This window comes from Rhipicephalus microplus, unplaced genomic scaffold, assembly GCF_043290135.1.
Source record: "Rhipicephalus microplus isolate Deutch F79 unplaced genomic scaffold, USDA_Rmic scaffold_42, whole genome shotgun sequence".
NCBI lineage: Eukaryota > Metazoa > Arthropoda > Arachnida > Ixodida > Ixodidae > Rhipicephalus > Rhipicephalus microplus.
Genome location: NW_027464615.1, coordinates 597624 through 620985, shown reverse-complemented (window position 1 = coordinate 620985; position 23362 = coordinate 597624). Strand labels below are relative to the sequence as shown.

Genomic DNA, 23362 nt, shown 5'->3' with positions numbered 1-23362 from the left:
CACCCCATTCGAAAGAGTGGCAGTGGACATTATCGGGCCTTTAAAGCCAATATCACACATGGGTAATCGATATATACTAACACTAGTGGACTTCGCTACTAGATACCCAGATGCAATAGCCCTGCCATCCATCGATTCGGCCACAGTAGCCGAGGCACTGGTAGAGATGTTTTCTCGAATCGGGTTCCCGCGTGAGGTACTTTGTGATCAGGCATCATGCTTTACATCGGAGCTAATGAGAGAGGTCAATGACTTGTTGGCGATCAAGCATCTCAGCTCCACACCCTATCATCCCATGTGTAATGGCTTAGTGGAGAGATTTAATGGCACACTAAAGCAAATGTTGCGTAAATTGTGCCAAGAGGAACCCAAGACATGGGACCGACTATTAGCCCCACTCCTGTTTGCGTACCGGGAAGTCCCGCAAGCCAGCTTGGGATTTTCGCCTTTTGAGCTGATCTACGGTAGAAATGTTCGAGGACCTCTCAGTCTACTTAAAGAATTATGGACCGGAGACAATCAAAGCGAGGAAGTGAAGACAACATATGGGTATGTCCTGGATCTCAGAGATCGCCTAGAAAAAACATTGCAGTTGGCACAAGAAAACCTGTCACGAGCTAAAACAACGCAGAAGAAATACTATGACCGGGGAAGTCGGATGCGTCGGCTAAAGGTTGGAGACCGCGCCCTCGTACTACTTCCCACGACGGAAAACAAGCTTATGATGCATTGGAAAGGACCTTTCAGGGTCACAGGAAAGAAGGGTGACTCTGACTACTGGCTGGATATGGGACATACTACCAAGCTGTTCCATATAAACATGTTAAAACGCTACGAAGAGCGTCCTCCAGAAATATCACCCCAGTCCGCATCTTTCATTGTAGTGGAAGAGGAAGAGACAGCTTTCGAAACACTAAAGCAAGCTCTGGCGTCTGGACCTATTTTAAAGGCTCCGGATCTCAAACGTGGATTTGTACTCCGCAGTGACGCCTCCGATTCTTGCATCGGTGCAGTCCTTATGCAAGAGCACGACGGTGTTTTATACCCGGTAAAATACGCCAGTCGTCAGCTACTGCCTCGAGAACAGAACTACTCAACAATCGAGCGGGAGTGTCTCGCGTTGGTGTGGGCAGTGGAAAAGTTCCACATATTTTTATATGGGACATATTTCACGGTTCAAACAGATCACCAACCGTTGCAGTACTTATCTCGAGCAAACCACCTCAACAGCAGAGTTCTGCGGTGGAGTTTAGTACTGCAAGAGTACAACTTTCACGTAGAACATATAAAGGGATCCGAGAATGTTGGAGCCGACTACATGAGTAGGTTGCAGTGAATATGTTCTGTGTGTTATTATTACAAGGTTATGCTTGTGTGGTGGACTGTTACTGGAGTTAATGACTGTATTTGTACTGTTCTTAGTTGCTGCCAAAAACTTTTCTTATTGTTGTTGGTTGAATGTTACGTTCTGTGGACTCGGTGTTTCGACGTGAGACATGTCAACGAAGAAGCAGTGTGGTGCCATCGGTGTGTTGTGATAGCTTGTGTGGTGCGCATCGAACGACAGTTTTTCAACGGGAAAAACTTCTTCGAAAGGGGGCCATTGTGATGCGATGGTGATGCGACTGGTGCGCGTAATTGTGAATGATTGAAAAATGCGCGAAATTAAAGGATGGCCGAGTGCACGTGCTGGGTCGCCTGAACAACGACGACGCCGAGGACCGGTACACGTGAGAGCGTGGAGCGCAAGCATCCAAGACCATAAAGCAAACAAGGGCCAATGGCTGATCACCACGGAGTTTTGAAAGGCCAATCGGGACGAGACAAGTGTGCCCCAGAGGAAGCCAATCCTGAAGGGCAAAAGAGCTAGGAGTTCGAGGTGAACGAGGCAAGAGGAAGGACACAGCTGGGAGCTGAAGACAGGCAGTCGGGTGGCAGACCTGAGCCTTCTGGACTTCACCCGGTCTGGACCTCCGGACAACGCCTTCCAAGGACGGCGAGCTGCCTCAACGGTCGAGACCAAGGCCTGCAGATTCCGGTGCGGGTGCAGCAACGGCAGTTCGGGTCACGGGCCTGAGCCTTGCAACCAGCCACCTCATCGGGCGAATCTGGGCCGCCACAGGCATCACCGAGCGAGTCCCGTTCCATCGTCGCCGCCAGCGAGCATCGGTACACGCCGTCGCCACCATTACAGCAGCAACGTTTTGGTGAGATCGAACTTGCTCTCTTCCCTGCACCGCCGAATCACCGCGTCAGAACTGCATCATGTAGCTGTGACTTTCCGTCGGCAGTTTCGGGACTTTAGATGTTTGTTTTCCTTCTAAATCCCGCTTTTAGCCAGCTACTCATTTCTTGTAGTTTGTGTTTGAGTTTTGCTTCAGTTCTGCAGTAAATGTCTAGGTGTTGTTTGTTAAGCAAACGGCTTTGTCCTTATTAGAAAAACTCTCCGGGGCTCAACCAGGAGAAACAAATTAGCAACAAGAACCCGCATCACAATGCCATGAATCCCAGGATCTTAGCCACGCACATCTTCAGTGTGAAAAGGCGTATTTGGGGTGTCCTTGTGCTACAGAACAATAGACAGATTTAGTTGCGCGTCCGCTGGCAGCAGTCGTACGGACCCAACCTGCCAGCCATTAGTAATAGGCACCCGACAGTGGACCACAGGGCGCGACGAAGCTCTTTGGGCCGCCTCAGCATTGTTGGTACCGACCGCCAGGGATACTAAGAAAATGGAACGCTCGCTGAACACAGTGACACGTTGATGGGTCAGTGCCCTTTTTGGCACGTTTTCAAAGAACGCTTCCTGGGCGCTTACATAATCAGCCGTGACCCGCTTGCTCTCAACTAAAAAAGAAAATGATATGCACGTGCAAGTTCGGTTTTGCTGCGTCTACTCGCTAGGCTGTGTGTTCTGGCGCTGCCATCAGATCTCGTAAACAGCATTGCCGGGTTCCTATATCAGAGGCTGCGTTCCTACCGCTACTGCGGACGCGCAACTTAATCTCTCTAATAAGCGTTGATCCCCGATCTCACGTGGTCTTACGTTGTCGCTCCACGCCCTGTACTTACAAGTACTAAACAGCGTTCACGTTGTACATTTCACTCCCAGAAGAAAAGCAGAGAGTGCCGTTTTCCAGAAATTAGACGCATTAAAATATTGCTCTGTGGCAGAAATACACCCAGATACTCCCATTCACCCTGATTGGAGTATTTGGGGAGTATATCTGCGACACAACCATCAGATGACTATATAGCTCGCGTTTCCTTTCTGACAACTCGACTCTCATCGATTTCCTATCAAGAGTGCAACGTCACTCTGATAGTGCGCAAGAATAATTATGAAATCAGCAGATTAATATCTGAAACTGAACAATTAAGTATATATTTCAGCGACACATATGTGCCAGCATAACCTCGCTGTCTTCCCGTCCAAAAGAACTGAATTTTCTGCGCATGGTGCGTTGAGGCTTATCATTTGGTTGTCTGCGTCCACAGACATACGCGTGCGCAAAGTTCCCCATCAAGGGATAGGGGGGGGGGCGAAACAAAAGCCGGTTTGGGGTTCGTGCCTACCCCCCCCCCCCCCCGTGATCACGGCAATGCCCAATGCACATTTGCCTTCTCAGCGCTGAAAGAATATATTTACCTTGTTGTGGTTCTTGATATTGTTTGCTGTGTTGGTTCACGTGACCACATTGTGAGAAAAGTTTCTTTGTTGGCCTGGGCAAAAAATTGGCATATAGCAGGGGCGTAGCAGAAGGTGTTACACTAAACCCCCCCCCCCCCCCCCCTCAAAAAAATTTTTTTTTTCACCATGGCATAGAGAGCGGGAAATGACAATTTTATGACTGCTCTCTCCGAAATAATGAAATCTCGCTCCCACCCTTCCTCCACCCCCCAAAAAATTCTGGTACGGCCCTGGCAATGTGTGCGCACATTTCTTCTTTTGTACCTGTGCTTTTCGCCCTCAACCCCGAAAAGTGTGTCAAACCAACGAGCTGACACGCATAATTAAGCACCCAGATTCCATCCGGCCACCCCTAAAGACACATTTATTTGTCGCGCGTGCCCCCCCCCCCCCTCCTCCCTCCAGTCCACAAGAAAAAAATCTTGGCGCCGCTTCTGAACAAACGACTGCGCTTTACTGGCGTGTCGTAGTATATTCTTGTCATAAATGTAGGGATTTATTTGCACCATCAAAGCAGAGGAACCCGGGCACCTCAGCCAAATCATTTCGGGAAGGCATCTAAGTTGATATACTATGCACCTCGATGTGCATAATTAGGACTTGAGCCCGAGTTTTACACGAAAGGAGACGCAAAGGGTAACCGACTGATGACGAGGTGATAGTATGCGATTTCGAATCATCACACAAAACGCCTAAAGAGCAGTAATTAAATTTTAATGTTGTCAGAAGGAGTACAGCATGCACGCATGACTTAGGGCATTGAGTACGAAAGTATAGGTGTGCGTAAATCTTCGTACTTTGTAAATGCAGTAGTGGTGCACGTCCCTTAACAATGTGCACCTCTCCCACTCCCTTCCAAATCAGCGCTTGAGTTTACAAGAAACGAGAAATGTCACCGACGGAATCACTATTTGCTCCCAATGGTGTAAACCGTCTGAGAGAGTATTTATCACTCTAACGGTGGTGTTTTCAAAATTGGCAACATACACCGAAAAGAGGGTTTCCTGTTTTAGAGTGCATTTTTTTTTTTTGTGGAACACCTAACCGTGGTATTTCCGAAAGCGCAAACCACGTGGTGCAAACAGGTGTACAAAAGAATGCAGGCGTACAAAGCTGTGTACGAGTTTGTGCGCGATGCTTTATAAATGGGCGCACGGACACGTATACTAGCATTCTGCTTGCCTTAGAAATAATCAACAAATTTATTTTAAGCTTAATTAGCGTAGTGTAAATAGATAGCGCGAAAAACGCGACCACAAAGGACATACAACCGTCCTGTGCATGTGATTATATTGGGGTCACATACGCTTTGCCCATTGGAAGCTCCAGATTTCACTTTCCAGACTCTTGGCGTGCCGTGAAAAAAAAAAAGTGTGAGTCTTGAGCTTGCTCTACTCTGCGGCACAGTGAAGAATGTTATGTGCACACCATTCAGTTTCATATATTCCGCCACATTCAGAACGCTTTTTGACGATGGCGATGCGGCCCGGGCATCCGACATAAGGGTTTTCCCAATGACTTGACAATCGACCAACGCGTCCGGTGAGGTTGACACACACAATGTTTAACAGCGCCAATTGTTTCAATCAAAGCATTGCGTTAGAGCTTATTCAACGGAGTGACAGCTTCCGGATCTGTCGCGCAGCAACAACAAAGCAACGGCAACTCCAAAAAGTAAGCAGCTAGAAAAAAGGCGTCCGCCTCTCACGTCCTTCGCGCTGTTTCACCGTCGCGCCGTTTGCGTTCGCCGTGCCACCTATCTAGGCAAGCACAAACATCCCTGCTGCTATGCTATCAAATACGTGTTTTTCTCGCTACTGCTGCGATCGGGAGCGTTTCTCAGCTGGAGCTTCCTCTATGCCGTGCTGTCAAAACTGTACGCCGCACCTCCCGTGATTCGAGAAGACAACGCGTCCTTCTCGCTGCTTCGGAAGGCCAAAAAACCGTGCAGAGACGATGCGTAAGTTGCGCGTTCGTACTCTCCAAACCTCGATCAAAACACGCCGTGCCGCCCGCGGTGCGTTGAACCGCCAGAACCACTTGTTCGTATGCATGTCACACTTCTTGGCACCGTTCCGTTTTTCGCGCTCAGCTGCCTTTCCGCGATCGCGTACCCCCCCACGTCTTTCTCGGAATGCTATGCAGGGCAATCAACCCACACTCGACCGTGATCATAAAAAAGCGGCCAGTGATTAATAGCCTTCTATCCGCGCCCACAAGCTAGCTGCCTACTCGCAGAGAGTGCGCACTGCCAAGATCGCCCGATCGACGGACTCGAAGCCCCAGACTGGCCAATCGCGAATGTAAACTTGCTGCAACTTTTATCGGTGAACGACTCGCGTACTGCGAGTGATTCCTGTTTATCTCCTTGCGCCGCGTTGTTTCGCCAAACCGCCGTGTTGACGTTTCGCTTCCGCTTTCAGATCGGTGGTCGTGACGCTGTTCGTATGTGTTCTTCGTGCGAGTTTGCCGGCCGCTGTGTGAATGGATCGAGCGGTGGTGCGGGTGGCCGACGGAGCGTCGCACCATCACGAAACGCCGCCCGATGACTCGAGTTTGAGGTAAGCGAGCGTGAATGATTGCTTTGCCCTTGGGAGATACGAAAGAAAAAAGAAACACGATTGTTCTCTCTGCCGGCCTGTTGACGCTCCTGTGCATTGACCGAGTGTGTACCTATATTTGCCTTGCGTTACAAGAGACCTACTAAAGATGTTCCCGCGGGTCCGGTGCGAAAAAAATTGGGTGCTGAAGTGGCTGAACGTCGCGCTTGTGATCGTAGAGCTATTTCTAATCCCGGCGTGATACGACGTAGACTCCTATGTGGATGAGATCTCGTGTGTGCAGAAAAATATGACGGCAGCTGTCACCCGTCGTGTGCTCGCAGCGCGTGGGAGTGCAATTCTCGCTCTCTGGGTGGTCGCCAGATGGGAGCTTGCGCAAGTGTCTCGTTGGATGAGAATGAACATTTATTGATCGCTTTGGCGTTACATTATGAGCCTAGTTATATCGCCTCATCGTTGACCTTTCTCGCGCACCCGCTGGAACCGAAACCAGTTACATCGGATTTTTTTTTTTTTTTTTACGCACTGATGCACTTAACGTTGGCAGTGTGCCCTTATTGTAATAAGCTGTGGGGAACATCAATCAAGCCACTACCCGAGAGCAGCACTCTTTCACCGAAGAAGGAACAGTTGAACTAAATTTGCTGACTTTGTTGCTATGCGTCTCTTCACATGTAAGTTTGAAAAATTAGAGTGCTGGGCAGTGTATCACGGCAGTATGCTCGAGTGCCACATGTGTGCTGTTTCATAATCAGCCATCCACCAGCAGGTGCAAATCTATGGCACTGTGGCTTTTCGTTTATTTAATTAGAACTAATAGGCACAAAAGCCACAGCGAGTAAAGAAGACATGTTATACATAGCATTTGTAGTGTAAATGTAATGTAATGGGAAGAAAGAAAAGTGAACTAAAGGTGACTTGCCATGGGCAGGGATCAAACCTGTGGCCTTCGAATAACACATTTGGTGCTCTGCATTTATTTATTAATTTTTGCTTTTGCTCCTGGCAGTGCACTTTACCAGTTTGCATTTCGCTGTCATTGCCCAAAAGTGTAAGGCCACTAGGGTCAGGGTCCTGTGTTGCCTGAAACTGCCCTTCCTTGTAGCACATAACTAATAAGATTCATGATGGCCTGCGGGCTAACGAACAAGATGGATTTTTATGGAGGTACGTCGGAGAACCTGCCTGTCAACCTTGTTACGAGCTGTATCAGGCATCCTAGAACACTTGCGCTCGTGCCTCAGCAGTTGTGACCGGAACGCTTCTGCCAGAGATGATAGCGCCTTACTGCTTTTGTCGTCCAGGTAAACGTAAATGCCCTACCCTTTCTTGAGAAGACTTGGGTATTGTCACAAATGGGACAGAATGTTGTCTCAGGTGCTGTGTCATTCCGGTCCAGTGTGTATTGAGGTATGTCTTGAAAATGTTCTCTATAAACATTGCCATTACATGTGTGCGCATGATATTCTGCAGGCCCTGTTGTTCCCCACTGCTGTCCTCCTTTTGTAGTAAAGGCAATTGCACCAGGTTGCAGGGTTTCTCCACCTAAGCGCTGTGCTTGATATTTGTGATGGTCTCTCCTTTTCCAATACTTGTTACGCATACCTTCTATTCTACTTCGTGGAGCAGCCATAAACTTTGTTTTCCACCTGCAACTCGTTATATATTTTATAAGGGGGTTTATTGAATAAAACCAACTGCCTGGTTCAAGAGGCGTCAGTCACTGTCACGAGCTCAGCTCTTAGTCGTAGTCGTCTTTCAGGTGCTCCAACTAGATACTGTCTCTCTCCCTTTTCCCCACTACATTTGCCCCGGTGGTGAAGAGGAGCCATCCTGGCGACTCACGGCGAAGCAAGCACCAGGGGATCATAGTAAGAATTTAAGCGGCTGATGTGGACTGTCTCATGACCACGGCATCGTCTGTCCTCCGCAGGTGTCACTGGTTCGACGGCGTAGTTGACCGGTGACGTGCATTGAACGATGTGGTACGGACCATTGTACTTGGGTGCAAACTTTCGGGAGAGGCCGGGGGACTGGAATGGAACCGAAAGCCATACAAATGAGCCTACGGGGAAGCTGTGAGCAGGTTTGTCTTGGTCGAGTCGTTCTTTTTGGAGGCCTTGTGCGACGGACGTAAATGAACGCGCTAATTGGGGGCACTCTTCGGCACACTGAACAAGTTCGGAGACTGGGCGGTATTCTGAAGCATCTGGGCGGTAAGTAAGTATCGTGTCAAGCGTAGAAGAGGGCTCACGTCCGTACAGTAGAAAAAAAGGTGAAAACCCAGTAGTTGCTTGCGTGGCCGTATTATACGCATACGTCACGAAAGGGAGCACCAAGTCCCAATTAGAATGGTCGGAGGATATGTACATAGAAAGCATATCACAGAGCGTGCGGTTAAAGCGCTCTGTCAAACCGTTCGTTTGTAGGTGATAGCTTGTAGTGGTGCGATGAATAATATTGCACTCACTGAGAAGTTCCTGGACGACTTGCGATAGAAACCCACGCCCACGGTCGCTAAGCAGCTCACGTGGCACGCCATGGCGAAGGACAAAGCTACGTAAGACATCACGAGCAGCAGCGTCTGGCAAAGCGGCGGTTTCAGCACAACGGGTTAGGTGGTCAACGGCCACAATAATCTAGCGATTTCCCGCAGGACTACAAGGTAGTGGGCCGTAGAGGTCGATGCCGACTCTATCAAACGGTCGAGCTGGACACGGCAATGGTTGTAATTCGCCAGAGGCATGACAAGTTGTTTTCCGTCGCTGACACTCAGTGCAGGAGCGTATGTACTTGCGAACGTACGAGTACATTCCACGCCAGAAAAATCGCTGACGAAGCCGGTCATATGTTTTCCAAACGTCAGCGTGCGCGTTTCGAGGGTCTGCGTGGAAGTACATGCACATGTTGGAGCGCAAATGGCGAGGTATAACAAGAAGCCATTTCCTACCATCCAGCTGATAGTTGCGACGGTACAACATGGCATCCCCTGTTGCATAATGGGGAATTTGCTGACGTAGTGCACGAGGTAGACGCTTGCGTGGTGTCACCGAAGACAAGGAGAGAACATCGATGAGCGAGGCTATCCAAGGGTCCTTGCATTGTTCCGAAGGCATGTCAGCGGTATTAATGCTGCCGATGGTAGCTTCGGCGAAGGAAACAGGTGCAACGGCTGAAGGAAGGGGCGAACGAGAAAGAGCATCTGCGTCGGTGTGCTTGCGGCCTGAGCGGTAAATGACGTGAATATAAAATTCCTGTAAACGTAGCGCCCAACGTCCAAGCCGGCCCGAAGGATCCTTCAATGAAGCGAGCCAACAGAGTGAATGGTGATCTGAAACTACATCAAATGGGCGCCCATATAAGTAAGGACGTAATTTTTGTAATGCCCAAACAATGGCCAAACATTCCTTTTCGGAAACCGAGTATTCGTGCTCTGCCTGGGTTAAGGTGCGACTGGCGTACGCAACTACATACTCTGAGAAGCCAGGTTTGCGTTGAGCAAGGACAGCGCCAAGTCCTATGCCACTGGCATCCGTGTGCACCTCGGTTGGAGCAGTAGGGTCGAAGTGGCGTAAAATAGGTGGTGAAGTAAGGAAATGGCGTAATGTTGCAAAAGCATCATCGCATGCTGGCAACCAATCAGAGAGGTGTCCATTGCCAGAGATCAGCTGTGTCAGTGGTGCGATTATCGAAGCAAAGTTCTTCACAAAGCGGCGAAAGTAAGAGCATAGTCCGACAAAGCTGGGAAGCGCTTTCACAGTCGTAGGCTTCGGGAACTCAGCGACAGGACGAAGCTTCTCTGGGTCTGGGAGGACGTTCTGTTTTGAGACAACGTGACCAAGTATTGTGAGCTTCCGAGCTCCAAAGTGGCACTTCTTGATGTTTAGTTGAAGGCCTGCGCTCGTGAGGCAGCTCAAGACTTCGCTGAGACGTTGGAGATGGCTGTCGAAATCAGGAGAGAAAACAACGACATCATCCAAGTAGCATAGGCATGTCTTCCATTTTAGCCCACGCAAGACGCTATCCATCATCCTTTCGAATGTGGCTGGCGCATTACAAAGGCCGAAGGGCATTACATTAAATTCGTATAGACCATTGGGCATCACAAAAGCAGTTTTTGGACGATCTGATGGTGCCATGGGGACTTGCCAATAACCGGACCATAGGTCTAGTGATGAGAAGAATTCAGCGCCTTGCAAGCAGTCCAGGGCATCATCGATGCGCGGCAAAGGGTATACGTCTTTAATCGTGACTTTGTTTAAACATCGGTAATCCACGCAAAAGCGAATCGAGCCGTCTTTTTGCTCACAAGTACCACAGGTGAAGACCAGGGACTGCTGGACGGCCGAATGACGCCACGTTGAAGCATGTCGGCCACTTGCTCGGTGATTACACGACGCTTCACAGGAGATACACGGTAGAGACGCTGTCGCAGAGGCGCTTGAGAGCCGGTGTTAATGTGATGCACAACGGTGTGCGTTCGGCCTAAGGACGTACGCTGGCAATCAAACGAGCCGCAAAACTGGTGAAGAAGTTCTAGAAGCTTTTCGCGGTGTGGTTCTTCAAGTTCGCCATCAATTGAGGGGCCAAACAAATTATTATTTTTGTAGACAATTGAATGGGCAGATGGCGTCAATGCATTAAGCTGCAAATCACTTTCACCGTCAAGGTCGAAGATGGAGGAAACACCTAAGTCTTGGAATGTTCCAATACATTCTCCGTTACGCAAGGTTGTGGGAGACGGCAAGGGATTTGTGACAAACGAATTGGTAGCGCCCGCCGAAATATCTAGAACTGCAAATGACAACGCGAGGCTCTTGCGACTTTGGAATGTTTGGGAAGGCGTAAACAACACTGCAGGCTTATACACATTGGCACAAGAAACGGGAACAAAGGCTGCGCTAATCGGTGTTATGTCGATGCCGTCAGCGACAAACAGCTTGTTCAGTGAAAATTCCGGAGACGGGGCACACAACGCAGAGAAGGCCACTTCAGCACGAGCACAGTCGATAACCGCATGATTACGAGACAGAAAATCCCAGCAGAGGATCACATCATGAGAACACGCCTGTAGCACAAGAAATTCAACGGTATACAAAACATCTTGGATGAAAACGCGGGCGGTACAGGCAGCTGATGGTCGAATATGGTGAGCACTGGCAGTACGGAGAGACAACCCCTTTGGCGTCGTGGTAACCTTCCGAAGCAGGCGGCAAAGTTTTAAATCAATTACTGAAACGGCAGCACCAGTGTCCACAAGCGCAATGGTGTGGTAACCATCCACAAAAACGTCCATGAGGTTTGTCGGAGAAATGCGAGGACTTGATTCTTTCGACGACGACGCAGTTCGTGCCTCCGGAACTGCGGCATCTAGTTTTCCGTGTCTGAAGGGCAGGGTCGACGGCGCATAGGCGACTGGCAGCGACGTCGGGGAGATGGAGATAGGTGACTGACTGAGGGAGGGCGGTCGGGTGAAGAGGATCCTTGTTGACGTGCCGTGTTGTTAAAGCGCCGAGAGTCGTGTGACGATCTTTGCATGTTGTCGCTCTGAACGAGAGGGCGGCGGCGGCACAAGCGAGCCACATGTCCTGTGTAACCGCAAGAATAGCAAATCGGGCGGTTGTCTGCAGTGCGCCACGGATTCGGAAACGCTGCAATCGGCAGGCTGAACGGAACTGGTGATGGCCGAACAGGGACCGGCGAGGTAGCATAAGTGGGCTGTCGAGGTGCTGTGGCTGCAACGACTTGTGCATACGCCAAGGGTGCAGCCTCCAGAGGTGGTGAACGAGCGAAAGGCAAAGCGTCCGCTACCTCATCTTGTATGACGTGCCTTATGGCCGGGGCCAGATGATCTGGGGCCAAAGGATGCGTTTGTGCTGGCTCGGGCGCGCTCGATAAAATGGAGAGCTGCCGAGCGACCTCCTCACGCACGAACTGCTTTATGCGAGCCAACATGTCGTTCTGGTCTCCGAGAGTCAAGGCCACGATCGAATCACGTTGTTCCAGAGAGTGCCGTGTTTGGGCGCGTTGCTTGCGCAATTCGTCAGAACTCTGGCACAAGCTGACGAGTTCAGCAATGGTTTGTGGGTCTTTGGCTAACAACATTTGAAATGCGTCATCGCATATGCCCTTGAAGATTTGTTTGATTTTGTCGGCTCCGAGCATCGCTGGGTTTACCCGCTTGCACAAGTCATCAACGTCTTCAATGTAGCTGGTAAAGGTCTCTCCTGGCTGTTGAGCGCGCTCACGATGTCGTTGTTCTGCGCGGAGTTTTCGCACAGCAGGGCGGTCGAAGACTTGCGAAAAGGAGGCCTTGAATGAATCCCAGCTGGTAATGTCGGCTTCGTGACTGCGCAACCAGAGACTAGCGACGCCGGACAAGTAAAAGCTTACATAGGTCAGCTTAGCCGCATCGTCCCACTTGTTCGCTGCGCTCACCTTGTGGTAAGTTGCCAGCCACTCCTCAACGTCTTGGCCGTTAGTGCCACTGAAGAATGGTGGGTGACGCAGTGGCCACACGCCGGGACATGTAGAGGCGGGAACTTGCGAGGTACCTTGGGTGGAGGGTTCTTCCGGCATTGCTGGCACTGCAGGTAAGGTGCGACTTCGTAGTTCCAGCTTCGAAGACTACCCTGCACCTCCACCAAATTATAAGGGGGTTTATTGAATAAAACCAACTGTCTGGTTCAAGAGGCGTCTGTCACTGTCACGAGCTCAGCTCTTCGTCGTAGTCGTCTTTCAGGTGCTCCAACTAGATACTGTCTCTCTCCCTCTTCCCCACTACAATTTAGACAACGCTCTTGAATTCGGTGAGTTCTGAGTGCCGAGAGAGCTTACGCAATGCTGTTTGACTTCTGGTGCATTTTCATTGCTGTTCATGCTAATCCATTGGTATTCATGTTGCCTCAGAAAATACTTTGGAGTGAGGTGAAGTGTTTCATTCTTAATTACTCAGATTTATCCCTAATCACTGAAACTTGACTAGCCTATTTTGAATCGCATGCCATGATGATTATTATTTGACAACAAGGTAACGACGAACTCCTCCATTTTGCTGGCTTAAAGCTTGTCTAGTTTGGCAACTACAATGGCAGCTGTCACACGTCGTGTGCTTAATGGGAACTAGAAGATTGAAGTTTATTGTAACATCATCAAAATACAAGTAGCATGGTTAATAAGTATTACAGGAGGAGGTCCCAAAGTAAACACTGTCAGGGGATCTCCTAGCAATATTGTATTGATTGAATACAAGGCAGGACAACGGCGAGCAAAGAAAAAGCATATTGTAAACACTAAATTGGAATGAATAAAGAAAAATATATAAAATATAAGAAAGAGCTAGGAAACCTAATTTAAAAACAAGAAATATAACATTAGTACAGAAAGCAAAAGAATGATACATAACAAAACAAATTGATGCGAATTTCTTTTAAACAAGGCATAAAACAAAATGCACAGCACAAAAGAGAGAAAGCAGAATACAGTTGCTATAGAAATGGTTAAAAAAACAAAAAAATGTGAAGGTGGAACCATCTATTGTTAGGAAAGATGTTGAAATAGATGTTTTTTTAATTAAACTTTATATGATGTTACATTGTGGCAGCTTTTAATGAACTCAGGTTGTAAGTTCCAAATGTTCCAAAACGGGCAATAATGCCAGGAAGAGTATAGAAGATATTAGACCTAATTGTTATGTAAATGTAAAGAAAGAAAAGTAGACGAAAAGGTAACTTGCCACCGGCAGGACCCGAACCTGCGACCTAATAACGCATACGATGCTCTACCACTGAGCTACGGTGGCCGTTATCCCTCCGTTCACTTGATCGGGTATGTATGTGCATTAAATGTGGGAGCATCAGTCTGCGCCACCTGTTGCCATTGCGGCGAGTGCGGAACGCTCTTTCTTACCTGTTTGGCGTCAGGGCTCGGATCCTGTCGGTGGCAAGTCATCTTTTCCAGTCCACTTTTTTTTGTTCACATTTACATTACAATTACTTCTGATAACATTCTCTATACTTTCACTGGCATTACTCTCTTTTAATTATCGTTAATATTGTGTCTCCAAAGAAAACAAAACGAGAATTTCAATACACGCTTTCCTTCCATCATGTGCTTGCGGCGCGTGGGAGTGAGCGTTTTCAGTCGTGTCACAGCTCGCTCCCTTGGTGGTCGCCAGACGGGAACTTGCGCAAGTGTCTTGGCGGTGTCACTTTGGGAGATATATGTTTTGTGCAAGTTGGACATGTTCTTGTGAAAGCGATTACATTGCTGCTGATTGCGAGCCACCAGATTCATTCCCATCTTCAAGTGGGGCACCTTGTGATCTTTTGTTGTCTGATGTGCACTCGTTGAAACACTTTCTGGCATATGTTTTATTTCAAGACCAGTCCTGAGGTACTGTCTTAGACCTTTTACGATACAGAACTCTTAAGCTAAAGTCACAAATGTGTGTACTGTATAACAAAGACGAACAAGATGTGCGCTTTAAAATATAGATGGCTACTGCAGCATGTGGATTTTATTTGCGCACTGTAATGATGAAGCTGTCTCAGTGAACTTCACTGTAACAGAGGTGTGTTGTGCAGTGAAGCATACCACTTTTTGCCATTTTTCATACAAAGAAAAAAAAAGAATGATCATGCTCAGTCAAGAACACAAAATGCTTCTTGATCCAACACACACAGAACAATAAAGCATAAATGGCAAGTTGATGAGTAGACGTTTATGCTTTCTATGTGGTCTTACTGCAACAAACCATTAAAATGCTGCTTTTTTGAAATATCAGTGGGCCGTCCAAGATGTACAGTGATCTCCTGATAAACACATTCTACATTTTAATGTATCAAACTAGTTCATTACCACTTTTGAGCCCAGTACATTTCAGTTCGACTGCAGTACATATTGTGTGTTATTGCCAGATCCACTTTCACGCGAAACACTTGCTTTTGTGGAGCATTTCGGCACTCATTACTGAGACCACTCGGTAATATGTATATAAAGATTTGTTTTTTTTCTGCTGCTTATGGAAAAAACGCTGTTCATATGTGAACCTACACAAAGGTGCTTGTGGTTGGTTTACTATCTCGAGTGTACGTTGTTGGGGGACCGTCCTATGTACGGCTGACGCAGAAGCCTATAGCTAATGTTTCAGCCGCACACAGTCGTTCCGTGCACGGTTAACGTCCCCCAACCGTAGCTTGCCTCATTGCAGCTACTACTACGGGTTCGGGCGAATAAGGCAACTGGCCAGATCAACAACAAACACTTTATTGCTAAGCGTTAGCAATCGCGCGTCACTGTCGCGGGGAGATACTACAGATAACAAAGGTGTTGACGCTTACACCTCGGTCGTGGACGTCCTCGGCTCGCAGGAGGGGTTGCGGGTTCGTCCTCCTGGGATGGTCGCTGGTGTCAGAGAGCGAGCGCCCGTTTGCCCGCTCGTTTTGTTCCCCGACCCGATTTCCCTCTCCCTGACGAGAATGGTACCTTTCCTCGCTGAGGGAGAGGGGAACCTGTTCCTGGCGCCGGGAAAGGGGGGGGAATCGCACGCGCCGGCCGTGGGGGAAGGGGTCCCCGCAACCAGGCGCGTGCGCTGCCCTAAAAGGGAAAGGGAGGCTGGGCGCACCTGCTCCCCACATCTCCTCCCCCCTTAAGAAGGCCCCCGAACGACAGAGACTGCAAAGAGGGAATAATTCGTTTTATTCGTCCTCTAGATAGGCCAGAAGGGCCTGGTCTACGTCCATGCCCTCGGACCGTTCGGTGTCTGCCGCGGGCACCGCCGGAGCCCCCACCGCTCTCTCACCCGCCTCCAAGGTCATTGACGCCACCTCCGGTGTCAATGCAGCCGCCACCAATGTCTCTCCCGGCCCCGCCGCCCCCCGCTCTACGGTAGCCGTTATTGATAGCGGCGCAGGCGGACTCTCGCTGGACGCGTGGCCTGAGGCAATTCTCAGCAGCCACTGCGCGAAGTCCGCCTCCTGGGCCGCCCGCGCCAGCATGGCCCGAACCGCGGCGCCGGAGCGCTCCTGGGATGATTCGCGGCTGGATGGTTGGGTAGCCTGGGTGCGGTGCCGGTGTAATTTCCCCAATTCGTGGGAGTTATGGATCACCACGGCGCCGCACTCGCAGAACCGCGTCCCTGCGGGCACTGGAAGGCAAGCCCCGTTAGCCCTCCGGTCCGCGTCCTCTACCGTGCGCCCCTGAAAAGGGCGATACAGGTGCGCTGGGGCGACCCCAACTCGGGCCCTTTCCTGCCGGCGCCAGGGCCTCGAGGAGACGTAAGACACCGGAGGGTCGCCTCCATCCTGGCTGGTCCAGGTTGCCACGTCTCGGTGGTTGCGGCCGTGAGGCGATGCGGTCGGCTCGCCGCGTTGGGACCCTGGTCTCGTTCCCTGTGAACCGGCGGGTCGTGATGGTGACGGCGAAGCCGAGAGTTGGTGACCAGGCGGCAGCGCGCGCGGACCCCCTCGGTGGCGGCGGCTCGAGTGGCTCTGCCTCGGCGTTCGCGGCCGGGCCGCAGTGGGGTAGGGCTGCCATGTGGACGTTGGTGGGGGTGGGGGCTGGCCGTAAGGAGGTGGTCTCCTCTCCTTGCTGTTCCGGCGGTGCTGTTCCCAATGGCGCTCCATCTGTTCGGTGAGAGTGATACAGATAAAGAACGACAGGTTAACAATCGCACATGTGTTGCGCGCTAACCCTTGCACCCCGCGTCGAACATATCAAACGCGGCCTACCGTGCATAGTTGCCTCCGACTGTTACGCAGGAAGTAGCGCGGTTCTGGGCTCCTGACCCGGTGTCGAACCATCTCACCCGCCGCGCGCGGCTTGGAGGGGGACTGACCGTAGTCCTCATGCGCCTCCCGTGCTATGTAGCGTTTCAAGTCACATACATGCACCGGTCCGCCGCTCGGTTTGCCTTTCATGTTCGCGAGTCGATAAACGAGCGAAGAAACTTTCTCTCGCACTCGGTACGGCCCGGACCATTTCGGTGCCAGCGAGGCAGCAAACTGTTTGCTAGCATTACTGAGAACATGATGGCGCCGCATCACCAGATCGCCCACTTCGTAGTGTACGTTCCTACGCGTGCGGTCATACTGCGCCTTCTGCTGTGCCCTAGCAGTGCTGAGATTATGTCGAGCTTTATGTAAAGCTTCCGCTAGCTTCTCGCGCAGCTGCGTTGCGTATTCAGCGCGTGCTGATGTCGCCACTGGCACTCCACTGCGGTCCGCGAGTACGGTCTCCATCGGATTCGGCAGTTCTCTCCCCAAGTTCAGAGAAGAAGGCGCATACCCAGTCGATCGGTTTACGGTCGATCGTAATGCAAAACCGATCTCTGGAAGATAGGTATCCCAGTCCTTATGTCTTTCAGAGAACGCGACAAGCATGTGCTTGATGTTGCGATTGACTCGCTCCGTGGGGTTCGACTGAGCATGGTAGGTGGTTGTTTTCTTGTGCTTAATGCCCAACGCGGCGCACGTGTCAACAAACACCTTCGCAGTGAAATAAGACGCGTTGTCTGTAATCAACTGCTCGGGGAACCCGAACCTGGTAAAAACCTCCATCAACTTCTCTAAAATCACTCGAGCCGTCAGCTTCCTAAGGGGAAAAAGTTCTACCCATTTAGTGAAGTGATCCGTGATCACCAGCAAGAACTTATTTCTGCTAGGAGTTGAGGGGTACGGGCCCATTACGTCACACGCTGCGATTTGCCAGGGAGTCTGACTGTTAATCGGTTGCATGAGGCCGGGCGGACGTCCTCCTCGCGGCTTGACGCTTTGGCACACACGACATGAACGGGCGTAGCGAATCACATCCCGCTTCATACCTGGCCAGGTAGCGAGGCGACACAACTTAGCGTAAGTCTTAGGGCCGCTCGCATGCCCACCAATGCACGAGTCATGAAAGTAGCGAAGAAGCGCTCCTCTCAACGCGCGCGGTATCACGACTTTAAATGACTCACTTGTGTCATCGTCGGATGGAATGTACCTCAGCAGGACGCCGTCAGAATCTAGCAGATATGAATCCAGCGCGCTCACAGCACTACCAGCTGTTGCCGAGCGCTCCGCACCGACAGCAATACCAGCTGCCCCCTTGTGCGCGGTGGCCTCACTACCACCCGGCTCCCGGAGCCCGTCGAACACCTTTCGACAAAATGGATCTTTCTGCTGAGCTTCTACCAGCTCCCTTCTGCTGAAAACAATCCCTGCGCTAACGACAGCCTCTACGTGGTTCACGCTCTTAGCTCGAACTAACGTTTGCTCCGCTGTTTGCGTTAGCGCGAGTGTCTCGCTCTCAGTTCGTTCCGAATTAGTCGCGTGACTTGCCTCGTGTCGAACTGGAGCACGCGATAGTGCGTCGGCCGCGGCATTGTTCTTACCCTTGCGGTAGCGGACGGTGAAGTCATAACGCTGCAGCAACAATGCCCAACGCGCCAATCGGCCACTTGGTTCGTTCAAACGCCTCAACCACGTGAGCGCCATGTGGTCCGTTTCAATCACAAACGCAACTCCGTCTATGTAAAAGTCAAACTTACGGAGAGCAAAAACTATCGCCAGACACTCTTTCTCGGTTACTGAGTAGTTCCTCTCCGCCGGTGTCAACGTACGGCTCGCGAACGCAATCGGTCGGAGGGAACCTCCATGCTCCTGAAGCAAAATTGCTCCTAAGCCCAGGTCGCTTGCATCGGTGTGAATAACAAACTCCCTGTTCAAATCGGGTAGCTGCAGCTGAGCCGTGTTGGCCAGCAACTTCGTGAGGCGACGCAGTGCGGCCTCTTGCTCTTGGCTCCAAGCCCAACGCTCACCATTCCTCAAGAGCTTCGTTAAAGGCGCCTGCACTGCCGCGCAATCTGGAATGAATTGGCGATAAAAATTCACCATCCCCAAAAAGCGCCTCAGCTCACCGACATTGTTCGGCGATGGATAGCTCACTATCGCTTCAAGCTTACCCTTATCCGGCAAAATGCGACCCTCGTCAAGCGTAAATCCCAATAATGTTATTCGGGTCGCCGCTATCTGAGCTTTGTTTGGGTTCAAAGTGATGCCCGCAGACCTCAGCCGTTCTAGAACGTCTCTCAAGTGGCGCACGTGCTCTTCGAACGTTTTCGAGTAAACCACTATGTCGTCTAGATATGCGAGTGCGTGCTGCCACTTTGCATCTCCCAAAACACGGTCCATTAGCCTCTGATACGTAGCGGGAGCGCCCACCAAGCCAAACGACATTCTCCTGAATTGGAAAAGTCCTCTGTGGCACGTGAAAGCTGACTTCTCTTTATCCCGCTCGTCCATCTCAACCTGAAAATATCCGCGGCTAGCATCGAGCGTTGTGAAGTACTTCGCCCCGCCTAGATTGGATACTAACGATGAAATGGAGGGAAGAGGATACGCGTCCTTCTTCGTAATTTCATTCAGCCTGCGGTAGTCTACACAAAGGCGATACGTATCATCTTTCTTTGGAACTAGAACTACCGGGAAACCCCATGGGCTGTTTGACCTCTCAACTACGCCTGTTTCGATGAGTTCGTCCAAGGCGGCGTCTAGTGCTTTCCGCTTAGCTAAGCTGATTGGTCGGGGATTGCATTTCCAAGGGCGTGCATCACCCGTGTCAATTCTATGCTTAACCAGCGTAGTGCGGCCGGGACAGTCAGTAAACATCGCGTCATATTCGTACAACAGCGACGACAGCTGCGCTCGTTCCCCCTCTAGTAGGCTCTGTGCCTGTACCAAAAGCGGGTGCACTGCCCTTTCCTGCAGCGCAGCACATTGCTCCGGCGGGGCGTTTACTCGCTTTCTCGGCGCGCTTTCCTCCTCGCGTACTCGCGCCTCTCCCTGCGATTGGCATGCTTTTGTCAATGCGGAGGCCTTCGAGAAAAGCTTCAGCGCGTCTCCGTCGCGCTCTCGGTAACCACCGTTTGCAATGTCAATGACAATACCCGACTTAGCGAGGAAGTCTCGACCCAGGATTAGAGACATTGACAGCCCTGGAAGATGCACGAAACGTTGTCGCCTCACGCGTCTGTCCCAGCGGATCACTAGCCTAGCCGCGCCGCTCGATTGTGCTGTGCCCGTAGCTAGACGGAAGATGGTGTTGCTTTGCCTCAAGCGGATGTTGTTCTCGCGGAGATGGTGCAACACATCGTCACCGAATAAAGAAGCGCTTGCCCCAGTATCCAAAAGTGCTACGAACTTTTTCCGAGCTATCGTTAACTCGATTAGCGGCGCGGGCGAGTCTACGGCATCACCTGCGCGACAGACCGACGGTGCAAGTGATCCGAACGCATCGGTAGGATTACTAATCGCCGCGCGGGGTCCCATGTGAATCACCGGCGGCGCCGTCCGTTTCCCGAACCGCGCGTTTGCTCCTGACCCGGCGTGCGGTCGCATTCGCGAGCGATGTGCCCTGGCGCGCCGCACCGATAGCAAGGACCGCGGACACCACGCCGGTTCGCTCGTAACTCGCCTCGATCAGGTGGTCCTCGCTCTGGATTGCGCCGCTCGTTAGGCCTCGCGTCAACCACGTGCTCCTGCCTTGGAATGTCACGCGCAGGGGCGGCGTGTGCCGTACGGAGCGCGTAAGCGTAGGGGTCTAAAGCGCGGTTTGACAGCTCCCAACCGCGTGACACGTGCTCATCAGCGTACGATGCTGATGCGTTACCCCTAAACGCTTCTGAAGTCACTGCGCCGCCGTTCCATGCACAGCGAGGCTCGATTGACTGCGCGGCGGGCGGAGGGGGGCGATACGAACGCGCTGCGAGGATGTCCCCTTGTATGCGCTTCGCCTCGGTGGCGAGCTCTTCGAGGTCTGCGAACCTGCATCCCCTGAAGTGCGCCGCGAAAGTCGGGTGCGCCTGTCGGGTAACACGCTCGACCTTTTCCGCGTTGGTGGCGTGAGGGTTCGCGAGACGATACAATTCGTCCATCGCCCGTACGTATTCCAGCAAGGATTCGTCCGGATGCTGGGTGCGCAGCTCCAACTCCCTCCGCAAACGCCACTCATAATTAGCCGGTAGGAATTCGCCGCGAAAGCTTTCGCGGAACTCTTCTACCGTACGGGCGCGATGTCCGGTTAGTCGGAACCACCGAGCCGCTTGCTCCGTGAGCGACACCGGGACCACGCGCTCGAGAAGTTCGGCATCAGAAAGACCCGTCGCCTGCTGATAATGGAGCAACCGGTCGAGATACTCGTTGGCGCTCTTGCAGTCGTGGTAACCCGTGTAGGTCGGAACGTCTACCTTGACACGTGGTCGCACATTTTGCACGGGGGCCTGCGCTGTGTTCTGCAGGGCGCTCGCGAGGCTTTGCATAACTGACAGCGCATTCTGTAAGAGTACCTCGCTCGAGGGCAAACTGTTGCCCGAAGACTCGCCTATAGTTGAGGCGCGTGTCGTAACTTGTGGCGGCGCCTCTCTGTTCGCGTCGCGAGATGCCGGAGCGCCATGCGGGCCGCTCTCCGTCGTAGGCCTACTCTCTGCTAACGCGGTCTCTGCACCCTCCTGATCATCCCGCGTGAAACGACCAAGCTCTACGCTGTCGGAAAGTCCTAACAGTACCCCCGCGTTAGCCAAAGGATCGCCACTCTGCGACGCGACATCCGACAACATTGACAAATCTTGGAATTCCGACATGCCTATTATCCTACGTGTGGAAGAGCGCCCTGGCACTTGCTCGCGTCCACAGAACTAGCCGCGTTGCCAAATTCGTTACGTTGGGCGCCAGATGTTGGGGGACCGTCCTATGTACGGCTGACGCAGAAGCCTATAGCTAATGTTTCAGCCGCACACAGTCGTTCCGTGCACGGTTAACGTCCCCCAACCGTAGCTTGCCTCATTGCAGCTACTACTACGGGTTCGGGCGAATAAGGCAACTGGCCAGATCAACAACAAACACTTTATTGCTAAGCGTTAGCAATCGCGCGTCACTGTCGCGGGGAGATACTACAGATAACAAAGGTGTTGACGCTTACACCTCGGTCGTGGACGTCCTCGGCTCGCAGGAGGGGTTGCGGGTTCGTCCTCCTGGGATGGTCGCTGGTGTCAGAGAGCGAGCGCCCGTTTGCCCGCTCGTTTTGTTCCCCGACCCGATTTCCCTCTCCCTGACGAGAATGGTACCTTTCCTCGCTGAGGGAGAGGGGAACCTGTTCCTGGCGCCGGGAAAGGGGGGGGAATCGCACGCGCCGGCCGTGGGGGAAGGGGTCCCCGCAACCAGGCGCGTGCGCTGCCCTAAAAGGGAAAGGGAGGCTGGGCGCACCTGCTCCCCACAACGTATGAGATTTTAGTATCTAGAATGACCAACCTCCCTGCTTCCCAGTATTCTTTGATGTTAGTGTTGAACATTATACAATGTATATTCACCTGTCACACTGCCATAACTACATTACAGCACATCTTCGAACGAAAGTGCTGGAGCAAAGCGTAATCCCCCTGCCAAGCCACCCAGACGACGACACTCGGTCACATCGTTGAAAGGTTGGTGCACCTATAGAAATGCTTTTGCATTAAATATGTAACATCTGAGCATGGTGCTGAGTGTGTTAGTAGAGGAAGCTGACTATCTTTTGGGAACTACTAGCTCTGTTGACCGTAACACCTTGGTTATACTTCATTGTTGTTAAGCATCATTTTAACTAGTAATAGTTATTTAAAAAAAAAAGAATCCCAATAAATAAGTCTTTAAGGCAGGGAGACATGATCTCTCCTATACTATTTACCGCGTGTTTACAGGAGGTTTTCAGGGCCCTAGATTGGGAAGAGTTATGGATAAGAGTACATGGAAAGTACCTTAAAAACCGGAATATGGGTAGACCCCCCCCCAGACTTTGAATCTGGAAAAAGAAAAATTTTTAAAAATCACAAAAGTATCACGGCACACCCTTACCTTGGCAAATACGCGACACCACCAGCTTCACTGTGGTCACATGTTTTTCAAGAGGACTCTAGTCTTATGTAGTTGAACGCCAGAAGGCCTCTACTCGGGCTCGTCCGAACTTGAGCTTGACAACGTTTGTTTTTTACTAGTAACATCCTAGAGTGAATCGTCCTCTGTTCCATCCAATGCGTTCCTGATGCAGCATTTGCAGAAAGATGAAAGTGCACTGCCTCAGCACAAAGCACTTCGGC

The 23362-nt window shown here is 51.2% G+C and overlaps 1 protein-coding gene across 1 annotated transcript in view; it reads left to right on the top strand.

The window, feature by feature from the left end:
* Window positions 1-5513: 5513 nt before the first annotated feature.
* Window positions 5514-23362, top strand: part of LOC119168450 (uncharacterized) — a 32502-nt gene continuing 14653 nt past the window's right edge. The window contains exons 1-3 of the mRNA XM_075884674.1: window positions 5514-5651; window positions 6115-6252; window positions 22626-22711. Of these exons, the coding sequence (XP_075740789.1) occupies window positions 6176-6252; window positions 22626-22711 (163 nt within the window). The 5' untranslated portion in view covers window positions 5514-5651; window positions 6115-6175. The remainder of the gene's footprint in view (window positions 5652-6114; window positions 6253-22625; window positions 22712-23362) is intronic.